Genomic DNA, 12,308 nt, shown 5'->3' with positions numbered 1-12,308 from the left:
AGATCTCCACTGCTGGGACTGTAATCGCACACTCCCTGTGTGTGCCCTTGTGTTTGTGTCTGTGTGTATCTGTGTGTGTCTGTGTGGCCCTGGGTGGCTGCGGTTGGCTCTTCTAACTAGTTTTTAATGAAGTTAATGCTGATCAGCCACCTTATGGATTTCTGCTGGCTGGGTGGACATAGCTTGTTGCTGCAGATGAGATCAATATGCGTCCTGAGGAGTGAATCAACCTTTAAGCTCCGAAATTGTAGCCATTGCATGTTCATCCTGTCACATTCATGTCAGGGAGCTGACAGGTAACCTTTTATATTTTAATGTAGTCTGATATTTATTGGTACTTGATATAATTCAAAATCTGCCTTTTTTAATTTCCTTTAGAGCTTTTATGTTTTTACTTATGAGTTAGAGCAGTGTTTTTCAACCAGCGTGGAGATGGTCAGGTGTGCCGTGGGAAATTGTCCTCAATAACTGATCTAAAAACATTTTCCATCTCCAGGATATCAGCTCTTTCTTCATCCAAACAGGCCCTGATAAAACACTGAGTAGTTAGGAATATGAAAGATCATAAAATACTTTTTTCTTTGCGTTTATTTGATTCTATTAAAGACATTTTGATAAGAATTAGGGTACAGCAGTTTAGCTGCAGATAAAGCTGTTTACGGAAAAGTTCCGCCCCTTTAACTGTCTCCACCAATTATTCTTGGAGGCTTAATCACATGTCATCAGTCTGTCCAATCAGAAGTGGTTAAAGTCTTCACTTCCTTGTTCCGATTCTGCTCATAAAGTTGCTCAGTTCTAACGAGCTTTAGCTACACGGCTAAAGCTCGTCTTTAGCCGTGTATCTAAAGACGAGCTTTAGCTACACGGCTAAAGCTCGTCTTTAGCCGTGTAGCTTTCAGCGGGATCCAGTATCAGACCGTGGAAAAATTGAACAAAACAATGAAGCTCAGAGACGCTAGTCTGTCTGCGTTCGGCAGCTGTTTGCACTACATCTCCCATGATGCATTGGGTTAAAGTGACAGCGTCTCAGCGCACAATGAGTCTCTCCTCTTAAACATCTTGAAACAACAACGAACACACATAAACCAGTTTTAAAATCTCTTAACTTAACTTTTATTACATCTTTTAGAAAAAACAGCTGCAACTTCCAGCTTTTTCTTCCACAATTATCACAAAAATGCATGTGAGATTGTGGAGGGGCTGTACATCAATCCAGAGTGAGTTTCTCCTTTTTTTTTTTTTTTGGATGCTGGTGTGCCTCGGTATTTGTCAAGGTTAAAGTGTGCCGTGGCTCAAAAAAGGTTGAAAAACACTGAGTTAGAGGTGTTTTCCTCTGCTTATAGGTCATATGTGTCTGAAAAATAATAAATCCAGCAGCTGGTTTAATGTGCTGCAACTGTCTCTCCTCCTCTTAACTATATTTAGATGAGCTGCTGTGTGATCAGGTGTCGATGTCAGACACAGTGTTTGCTCTGTTTGGACATAAAACCACACCTCCTGGTAGAAGGAAGAGAGAAAAACCATCCTTTATACCCTAAGCTGGTGCTGTATGAAACACATCGTTCAAATTTACTGATCTGAATGTGAAATCGGTCTGTTGCCACGCAGCTATGACAGCTTCTTTTCTTTTCCTGGAGGGCTTTCCTCAATACTTTGTAGTGTGTCTGTAAAAGCATCTGGATTCTGTGTCGCATTTATAAAATCAGACTCTGATGTAGAATAGGAATGTCTGCCTCATTGTCTCTAAGCTGTTAATTAAGTTTAAGGTCAGAACAGTGGAGCTCTGTAACACCCACCTCCTTTCACAAGAGAGCAACAACAGAGAACAAAGGTTTCCCATTTTTTTGTCATAACTGCGGCTTTAAGACTTTAAAGATTCACTCCAATGAAAATCATGTTTTTCTCTTTTTTTGGTGGCATTTTACTTATTATTGAGCACATGTGTGAAGAAAATAAAGATTAAAATTGCATTTTTGATTATTTCTTTGTTCTAATTGTTGTGAACCAGGAGCAGACACAAAGAAATGCAGTTTGAAAAAACCTTTAGCTCTAACTCCCTACTCCACTCCATTCGGATGCATGCTCTAGTATTTGTCGTCATATTTATTGTAACTGTAATGCTAGGTTGGGGTTGTGAGGGGCTGTAAGCGAGAGGGGAGAAAGTAAGCAAAGGAATGATGGGAAATGAGGACAGGCTGTCTGTCAACAGCCAAAAGCCCCCCCACACAAACACGCACACACTCACACAGCTCAGAGACAAATTTATAATGAGCTTTTTGATTTGTGCTAAAAAAAAAAGCATAATTATAGTTAAAAGACCACTGGCAACAATTTTTAAAATAGATTAAAATGTATTGGAGTGGGACTTTAAACGCCTTTTTTCAAACCAGTCTTTCAGCTCCACACCAGAGTCTCTTCTACATTAAATATAAGACTTGCAACGGGGCAGGTCACCTTCAGAAAACATATATTCGTGTTTCCTCACGCTGCAGAATGGATTACCTCTTCCCAGTCCAGAAGACATATGCTTCACATTAGTACATCTGATGCTCTATAACAGCTTGGAAATTCATTTCACTGAGCTGTTTTAGTGCTTAAATCACGCCAGTGAAAGTTTGAATCACTTCGGCTTTGGAGCCAGGAGAGTGTCTGCATGTTTTAGGCACCATGTTCTCTCATGAAAATTGTTCAGCCTTGACTTTGTGGAATTCTGCTTCACAGTTTTCAGGATTTCATTAGCAGACAGCAGTGGAATAACTAGCCTTTTTAATGAAACTTCACAGTCACTACGGTGGAGGTTGCATCCTTTCTGCTCTTGATGTTTCTCCTGAATGACTCTCTTTGTGTCATAAGTGTGCATGAATTTGATACACAAAAGTATTGTGTTCCTTTATTTTGGTCTGATGTTTGCTGATTGATTAAGGGGTCATCAACTTTTATATAAGGATTGGGTTGCAGGTTATTATGATTTTCATATTTTAAATGAATATATTTCATTAAATGCACATTACCATACACTGTTGTTAAGACATTTACATGACATTTCTGTATTATTTGTTTACATTTTTTAATAAATTGTGTATTTATAATGTGAGCGGCATTCTGCACCTTAAGTTGCTTGTTTGGTGCATTTTAGATGCCTAAAATGTTACAAAAATATATATTTTTATAATCAACAGCTTGTTTAAGACTTTTAAAATAAAATCAACTTATCACAATATTCATTTTCAATTTTATACGCTTTTTCCAGTCATTATAAAAGGCTTGGAAACATAACAAATTAAATGTTTTTATTTTTAGTTTCCTCAATGGGATCATTTTCTTATTTAAATAGCTCTGAAGTCACAAAAGTTTAATTTGAGTCTATAGAATTATGCCCAAATATAAGTTTAAAGAATTGCTACTTCCGTTTATTTAAATTGATGTTTAGTTTATTGCATCAGATTTCTTTTTGGTTTGTTTAATTTATTGACATGAACCACATTAAAGGTTTTTCAATTAAGCAAGGAGTCATTGTGAAGAAGAATGTCTTATGCTAATAACTGTATTTTTTACAATTCCAAAAGAAAAAGTGACATTTTTGATTTGGAATTGTTAAAATACAGTTATTCAAAGGTAAACCAGACTTGTATGGAGTCCTATACTGTTCATAATTAAATAAATAAATATTTAATTAAATAAATAAATATGACCTCATGCAAATACACAATCAACCAAAAAATCTCATAAATATATAAAAAGATCATGAAATGGTGAAAAACCTGCACACTGATTTTAAATTAGCCACTGTATTATTCAATATATTTCATTTTGCTTTAAAAACCTGTTCATTATTTTAAAACAGAATTTTAAAATATTCATTTTTAATCATGTTGAATATTATTATAATTCTGTCTTTTTTCAGAACCTTGGATTTCAAAATCAATATTTTCCAAAGTAGCTTTGTTTTTATTTCATGTTGCTGTTTTTCACAATGGCTTATTTATTTCATGAAGAGCTTTTTCAGGAGAATGGGTCTGTCTGTCAATCAAACTAGACAAGGCGGAGACACTTTTGTGATTGGCTACTCCTTTACTCAGACATGAGCAGCAGCACACTGACTACATCGATCGAAGATGCTTCAGCAAACGTGATGGCGCAATGCACACTCCTCAACACTAGAAGGAGTATGCACCTCAACACATCCACAGTGTTACCATAAATTGGGCAGTTTTGGTTCTAAATTTGCGGATAAAAGTGGCTTTGGGCGAGTGTGCATAATTCGGGTGATTTTGTGGTCGGTTCAGCAATTTTCATCTTCTCATGAACATCTAGTAGTGGCCTAAGTTAGGCTGAGTGGCTGTTGGAGTTCCACTAAGCTTCTATGAACTGGAGTTTCCATGAATGCACCATGCCGCGTGTGGGAGGGGCTACCAGCTAATGTTTTTAGCCTGATAGCCACATGGAGCGGTTGCTTGTGCTTATCTCAGTAACATTGCATGGATGCACAATGCACATGGAGAGTGTTAAGATGTCAGAAACGTCATCGCAGGAAAGGTTCAACATTTTCCCTGAGAGGGAAAAATAAAATCAGAGGACCTGATTATAATCTTTGTCTCAATGGCGTAAGAATGAGGAGTGTTTCAACCGGGGACTTCGAGACGTGGACGACCGGAGCTCCTCTGTGGTTTGGTCCACACAAACCCTCAAACTACAAAAACAGAGTCGTTCATGTTTGCATCTTCTGCAGCAGACAAATGTTTGTCTCTATTTGATCTCTAATGTCAGCAAAGCCGCGCAGATATCGCTGAAATATATCATCTCTCGGACTGGCACACCGCTGAGCGGGTATCCAGGAATATGAGTCGATTTCCATGGATGAGCCAATGAGCGTTTAGATCCCGCCCACTATCACTGATTGACAGACAAACCTATTCTCCTGAAAAAGCTCTTCATGAAATAAATAAGCCATTGTGAAAAACAGCAACATGAAATAAAAACAAAGCTACTTTGGAAATATTGATTTTGAAATACGAGCTTCTGAAAAAAGACAGAATTATAATAATATTCCACATGATTAAAAATAAATATTTTAAAATGATGTTTTAAAATAATGAACAGGTTTTTAAAGCCAAAATGAAATATATTGAATAATATAATGGCTAATTTAAAATCTGTGTGCAGGTTTTTCACAATTTCATGATCTTTTTATATATGTATGAGAGATTTATTGGTTTATTGTGTATTTGCATGACGTCATATTTATTTATTTAATTAAATATTTATTTATTTAATTATGAACAGTATAGGACTCCATAGACTTGTAGACGACCAAGCTTCAGGTATGTAGAGAAACAGTTTGAACTTTGACGTCTTTCTATACAATTCACGTGTTTAGGTCTACGCAAAACGACCTTCCTGCTTGTTTTTCTCCCACCCCCTCTGGGCAGCTTCCTCTTTTGTGAGTGCAGTCGGGATGACATTCGCACACACTGAGCGTATGATTCTGAGCACACACACTGACAGTGAAAGGAAAGCTCTGTTTAGCAGCAATGCAGGGAAGAAGTGGCTCTTTGAGACCAAATGCACTATAGCTGTTGGTTAAAAGTAAACAAACGTTCTTTACTTCATGAACTCTGCTGATACAGACCTTTAGTTTTTTTTTTAATGTTTTTTAGTTTTTCTTTGTGGCGCCATGCTTTCCAACTCTTACGCTTTTAGGACTTGATGAGACTTGACCTGATTACAAACTTAATTAGTCAGAAATCTTGGACTTTAGTCTGAACTTCCAATCATTTCTTCTTAAGTTTCTGGTCTTTTTATGTGAAAGCTTTATCCTGAAGTTGCCCCCCTGACCCGTCCACACACACAAACATCATAAAGCGCCTCCTGTGGTGTTTCCCACTTCACCCCTTGCCTCCTTGTATAACTGGTGTGATGTTTCAGTGGCCTCAGCCAATTCCCACGCTACGAGGAAAGAAAACAGGAGGGAGCTTGTGTGGGTGTGCGTCTGCGTTTTGACCTCTGATCTGGTGTCGCTGTCATCGGCCCATCAAATAACATCTGGCCTTGATGGTTTCTTGGGCCACTCTCATACTAAGACAAAAGTTGCTTAAATTTCCCATGAACTGTCACAAATACTCATCCAGAGACAGGGAGCGGAAATGACCAACAGCTTCATGAAAATCCCTCCAAGATGTGGACATAAATGACTTTATTTTATAAATGAAATCTGTGTTTTAAAAATTAAAAATTGGAATAAAGTAACTTATGTTCACAGCAGAGATAATAAAGCAGGAAAAAGTTGTAGATAGACAGACAGACAGACAGACAGACAGACAGACAGACAGACAGACAGACAGACAGACAGACAGTTGGCAGGTAGGTAGGTTGGTGCACATATAGATCATTTTTCTTTTTTTTTTTCAAAAATGGTTCCTCCTTTTGGTGTAAACATCCTGAGAACAAACGCAGAGGCGAGGATGTGGGTGTAAAGGGATATGTTTGTGTGTACGTTTTAAAACAGTCAGAGAGAAAGGGGAGCGAGCGGGGTGATGTACGTCATTGAGAACAATGAAGGAGAGAGGCCAAGGTCATACCATTATGTATGTTTAAAGCAAAGCAGCTGCCCGCCCTCTCAGTTTGTCCGTTTCAATTACAAATAATATAAGTATTGTAGTGCTTGTTAAAAACATTACAAACTTGTTTCTGCTCTGATCACATGCAGTTCTGTTATAGTATGATATTTCATCCCAACGTGTAAAAAAAATATGTACACTTTTTGAATCACTGCAGTAAGTAATAATACTTATTATACTTCATTAAAAATGTGAATATATTTTTTTAATAACCTTTTTGAATCTTCACTGCTATTTTAAGTCTATGCCATATATTATAACACATAAGAATTTACATTTAGGTTGCTATTATTAAAAGTTATTTTTGCTTATTTTTTACATTAAACTTCCATCTGCAATTTATGCTCAACAAGTATAGAATTTCTAGATACTTTAAAAATTAGTTACTTTACTGTTATACCCTATATTTGCCACTAGTCTGCACTCTCACCCCATTAGAAGCCTTTTTGCCTTAGCCCTACTAAAACGACCTGGCTGTGTGGTCATCTATGCCACGGTAAATTGTGACTTTCAAAAGTTTTTGGGTTTTTTGAGTGTTTTTTCAAGAGTTCCAGTCACCATTCCCAAGGGTTTCCTCTCCTCTAAATGCCAGTACTTAATATGCAGTGAAATGCTGTTATACCTCAATTTATTTTCCCATTGGTTGTGCAAATGGATGTGATCACAGTTAGGAGGTTGATTGTTAAAAGATCATTTTTTTTAAACTGTTAAAACTATCATAAAATTGGACTCTTATTTTTCTTTAAATATACGCTATCAGGTGATCATTTAGGAACTCAGCTTCTCTCATTCGTAATTAGACATTTTAAAACCTTATTTGCCTGAACATGCTTTGCAGTTTATGAAACCCTCAGAAACAAGTATCTACATATTTTTTGGAAATCCAATGCTCTTCTTAGTTAAATCAATGTTTGGTCTTCAATTATAAAGTGCATATATTGACATCTGCCTTTTCGCTCTCTGTTAATAACCTTTTATGCGTGCATATACTTGTATTGGTGATGGGGTGGCTCATCTGTGCCACAGTTATGTTTCAGAGAAGATGTTTTAAGCATGAATTTATTTTCATCTATGAAATTTTTTTAAAAAAATACTCATGTTTTTGCTTACATGAAGATACTAAAGTCAAATGGGGGTTTGATGCATATTTGCATCAGTAGGCTTCAAAGGGTGAGTGAGATTTATTATAAGGTTGAACAAGTCTGTAGGAATAAGAACAAACTTAGCCCCATCAGGAGAGCCTGGACTATGCACCCTGCAGAAAGGAGATGTCCATGACATGCTGATTAAATGAGAAATTCATGAATACTGTTCAAAGTAAAAGGAGCCTACTGAAACTCAAAAATAGATTTTTTTCAATGCAAAAATGAATATTTAAAGAGGATTTCAACGTCCTCCATCAAAAGGTGGATGTGTGAGCAGTGGGGAGGGGAGGGCATCTACGTCAGCACTGTCACAAGTGGGCCGGTTCCCCCCTTTCCTGTCAGCCAGATCTATTTATAGCTCCCAACGTCACCGGGGTCCTCTGATGGAGCCGCGTCACATCCAGCTACTCTGAGCCGGGGCTGGGGGAGGGTGTGCAGTGAGGTTGAGTGAAGTGTGCTGGTGCAGGGGGTGTCACCTCTGAGGTAAAACCTGCTCTAGCAGCAACCCCCTACCCACCCCATAATTCTGCACCAATCAGGTGTCAGGAGCCGAACACATCACTGTGCCAGATCCATTCGTCCTTCTGTGCACTGGTTCTGCTTCATTCAGCATCAGTTGTATAATAGCCATCTTCCATTTATCCGGCACTATTATTGGTGGAGCCCTGGAGGGAGAGCTAAAAATAGACTGGAGAGGCAACCTCGGTGCTCTGTTTTCTATTGATATGATCTGTAAATTGGGGATAAACAGAGGAAGTCAGAATAGAAAATATGACAATAAAAAGTTTTAAAAATATATTTATATTATTGCTGAGGTAGCAATGTAGATTACAGATAAAATCTTTGTTACTTATTATGATAACATATTTAAACTAAGTATGACTAGAAGCTGTTTTTGGTTCTTTTGCACAATAAAATTAGGTGATTGAAACAACATATTTATTTACTCCGATCAATAACGGTGTGCATCCTTAACTAAGGCTCAAACTGAGCAACATGATGCAGATCATCCTAAATCTGGTCGTGTCTTTAGTCAAACCTATATTCAGCAAACTCCTCCTGACTTGTGTTAGCATCAGGATTTGTTTACGAACCACAATCTGTGTGCAAACTCATTGTTGAAAAAGAAAATGCAACTCCTGCAAATATTTTAATTCGGTGCACACAGGGTGACTTTATCTAGACTGAATGTTAATTGCTTGTTACCTATTGATGCAATTATGCATCAAACCACTGTGGCTCCAAAAGTACCTGAATTTTAGCATCTACTTGAAAGCAAAAACCTTTTTTTCATGGCTGGAATTCAATTCAGGCATCAGTAGGTTAAGAGACTAGATGCTTTTGTTGTAACATTGGATCCAGCTTTGAAAACACGAGTTGAAATGTTTATGCATTAAATGGTTCAGAGTTGGGCTACAATGTGACATGTGTTTCAGGGAAATTGCAAAAGTGGCGCTGGAGTTATGGATGCTAGCAATGCTGATGCAACACTCTCTGTGTTGACGTCAAATAGAGATAGTAAAGGGAAAGAAGTGCGTAAGTGTTTGATCACTTGTGAAAAGCCAGTAACCACTGCGGGTCACCGGTTCTGCAGTCATATAGTCCTGACTCTGGGGTTGTTTAGGGATCGAGAGTACGGAGACACTCGTGTCGTTTCTGTCAAACTTATACTTTTTTTATTTTCTTTTTCTGGCGCAGAAACAATAACTGAGAAGATGACAGATTTTTTGTCCAACAAAAAAAAAAAGAATATGCTGCCAAACAAATCCTGGCATTTATTAAATGTACTACTGATGGGTTAAAGAGGGAAGTGAAAGAAAAAAACCTTCACTATGCCCAATTTAAATGTTCTTATTCTGCTGCCTTAACAGATGATTTTCATGGCAGCTTAAAAACATTTCTTGTCTGTTTTAGATTTGTTTTGTAAAATACTAATTTAACTTTGTTAGGAAAGCCCTAAAATATTTGTGGAACTTTACTTTTGTTTGTATGTATGTGTGTATATGTATATGTATGTTGTGTAAATAAATAAATAAAAAAAGGAGCAAAAATTGAAAAATCCTAAAGTAATTTATATTTTAATAAGAGAAATGACTAGAAAGTTGAGTGTTTTAAGCTGTGGTCTCTTTTTCTGCAGCTTTGATGTGGAGAATGGCCTGTCGGTGGGACGCAGTCCACTGGACTCTCAGACTAGCCCGGGCTCTGGTCTGGTTCTTCAGGGAAACTTCCCCCACAGTCAGCGCCGCGAGTCTTTCCTTTACCGCTCTGACTCAGACTTCGACCTGTCGCCCAAAGCCATGTCCCGCAACTCTTCCACAGCCAGCGACCTGTGAGTATTACAGCCCACTGTGTGTGTCAGAGCACAGCAACCAACCCACCTTCACTGTTGGTTACACTGAAGCACTGAAGAGTTTACATTTGTGGGACAAATGTTGTTTTTTTCTTCAGTAATGACAAAAATGAAAGGGATGTTGTTCCTTCTAAGAATTCCATTCAAGTCTCTGATATCAACTTATTGTCAACTTATAAGGCATTAATGTGTGCAACATCACTCCTTTTAAAAGGTAATTTGGAGTGATGCTGCATTTTAAAGCATTATTTGTCAAGCTTGAAATTCAAAGAATCTGTTTTTTGTTAAATACATGGATTTAAAATGTTGTTGTTTTTTTTTAATATAGGTGTACCATAGTGACCTTTACATACAGCCTCACATTAGCTGTTCTGTTAACAGAGGTTCTAGAGCGGGGGTCTGCCACCCGAGGGCCACATGTGGCTCTTTTTTTCCTTCATTGTGGCTCTCTGGTTAAAAAAAAAAATGTTATTAATTTTGAAAAATAAAATATTTTTAGAACTAAAAGGCGAATTAAGCGAAACATGGTGGTCAGATAAGTTAAACTTTAGTCAACTTATTTACAATCAGTTGAAGCTCAGTACAAATTACTCCCTGTGGCTCTTGACTACGGTGACTGTGATGCTTTAACAAATCCCTCTAGTGGTATTTTAATTTAATTTAATTGACCAAATACCTACTTCAACAATATTTGAGTGCTGTATATCACAAAAAAATAAAATTGAGGTCAGTAAGAACAACCAGAATTTATACACAATGAACGCTGGATTAAAAAGAGGATTTTTTATTTTTGAAAAGATTTTAAGTCTGCCATAAGATCCATAAAATAAAGGCTCTGATTTAATGTAGTTTGTCAGGTTTAGGAAAATTTTGACTCAGATACACCAACAATGGCGAAAGAATTGTGAATTAAAAAAATAAATAAATGTAGACAATACAAATCAATACCTACTGCTACATTCATTGCACTGAAATGAAGTTATGTGGCACAAGGTGTCTTTTATTTTGAAAGGAAGTCACGTAACTCTCTGTCAAAGTTATGAACTAGTTCATATGTAGAAAATAAGGCTATTTTCTTCTCATGTTTTATTTGTGGCAAGGTTTAGCCTAATAGCTCTTTAAGTTCTGAATGTTGCAGACCCCTGTTCAAGACAACCGTTAATTCTCTTTAATCAAAAACAACTTAAATTCATTCCAAGGTCCTGACATACTTTTGTTGTTGCTGTTTGTTGCTTTATAGGGACTCTGGCAGCACAGTGGAAGGCTGTTTTTTCCTTTTCATTTTTTTTACATGGTGCAGCCTGCTTGGTCTCTTTGTTAATAAATTCGGCATCAAAAACCAATAGCTGTTGCTCCTTTCTTTTGAAGGGAGGAGGGATTGAAGAATTGGGAAGTCAGTTGGCTACCTCGGTGAGACAACATGCAAAGATTGATGTGATTGTTTTTTTTTTCTATCTTTCCCACCTCCCACACCCTTCTTCTAACATGCCACCTTGTTCTGATCCCACCTGGAGAGTATCACCTGAAAGTCCAACTTTCAAAGGTTCCAGCAAGCATTTGATAGGATGAGCTACTATTCTCCAATTTAAAAACAATCACTAAAGCAGAAAATATTCACTCAAAACTTGACCTTTCCCTTGATGGCAGCCAAGAATCACTCCAGACCCCATATTGATCCTAAATTTTCAGATGATGAAATTAATAAAGAGCCTCAGACTGCATCACAATGTTTGCTGGATGTTAGACTGAGTTCTTTTTGCTGGCAGCATGATTTTTCCCTGAAGCTGGAAGGTGTCTGAGCTGAATGATGTGACACTAAAGTCTCCAGAGTATAATTAATGCGGCTCACATATGTACTTCTACATGTAAAAATATGTATTTTATTTATCACAGAAGCAAAACTGTGATCCTTTTCACCACATCTTTCCCAATCTCTCAATAAAAAGCCTGAACGCTTTTGCCTTTGGAGTGAACCTATAGGTTGAAGTGTGCTGTTTTTGTTCCTCCCACACATGGTCTCATCCAGTTGCAGCTTTTCCCCCAATAACCCAGTTTGTTGTCATGACTTCTTTTTGAAGCCTTCTGCATTTTCTTACTGTTATCTGCCCTCTAACCTAACTTTTTCAATCTTTTTTATTTTTCCTTTCAGGCATGGAGAAGACATGATAGTAACTCCGTTTGCACAAGTCAGTCCCA

General features: G+C 37.4%; 1 protein-coding gene across 7 annotated transcripts in view; it reads left to right on the top strand.

Moving 5' to 3' along the window:
• Nucleotides 1-12,308, top strand: part of pde4c (phosphodiesterase 4C) — a 95,365-nt gene that overhangs the window by 69,639 nt on the left and 13,418 nt on the right. For 5 of the 7 annotated variants that reach the window (XM_023954245.1, XM_023954246.1, XM_023954250.1 and 2 more), the window contains 3 exons: nt 9,900-10,091; nt 11,481-11,522; nt 12,262-12,298. In XM_023954245.1, coding sequence (XP_023810013.1) covers nt 9,900-10,091; nt 11,481-11,522; nt 12,262-12,298 — 271 coding nt within the window. The remainder of the gene's footprint in view (nt 1-9,899; nt 10,092-11,480; nt 11,523-12,261; nt 12,299-12,308) is intronic. The other 2 variants (XM_023954247.1, XM_023954248.1) reach the window with 1 other exon arrangement.

This window comes from Oryzias latipes, chromosome 4 (genome assembly GCF_002234675.1).
Source record: "Oryzias latipes chromosome 4, ASM223467v1".
NCBI classification, from domain to species: domain Eukaryota; kingdom Metazoa; phylum Chordata; class Actinopteri; order Beloniformes; family Adrianichthyidae; genus Oryzias; species Oryzias latipes.
This window is presented reverse-complemented; position numbering and strand designations above follow the sequence as displayed.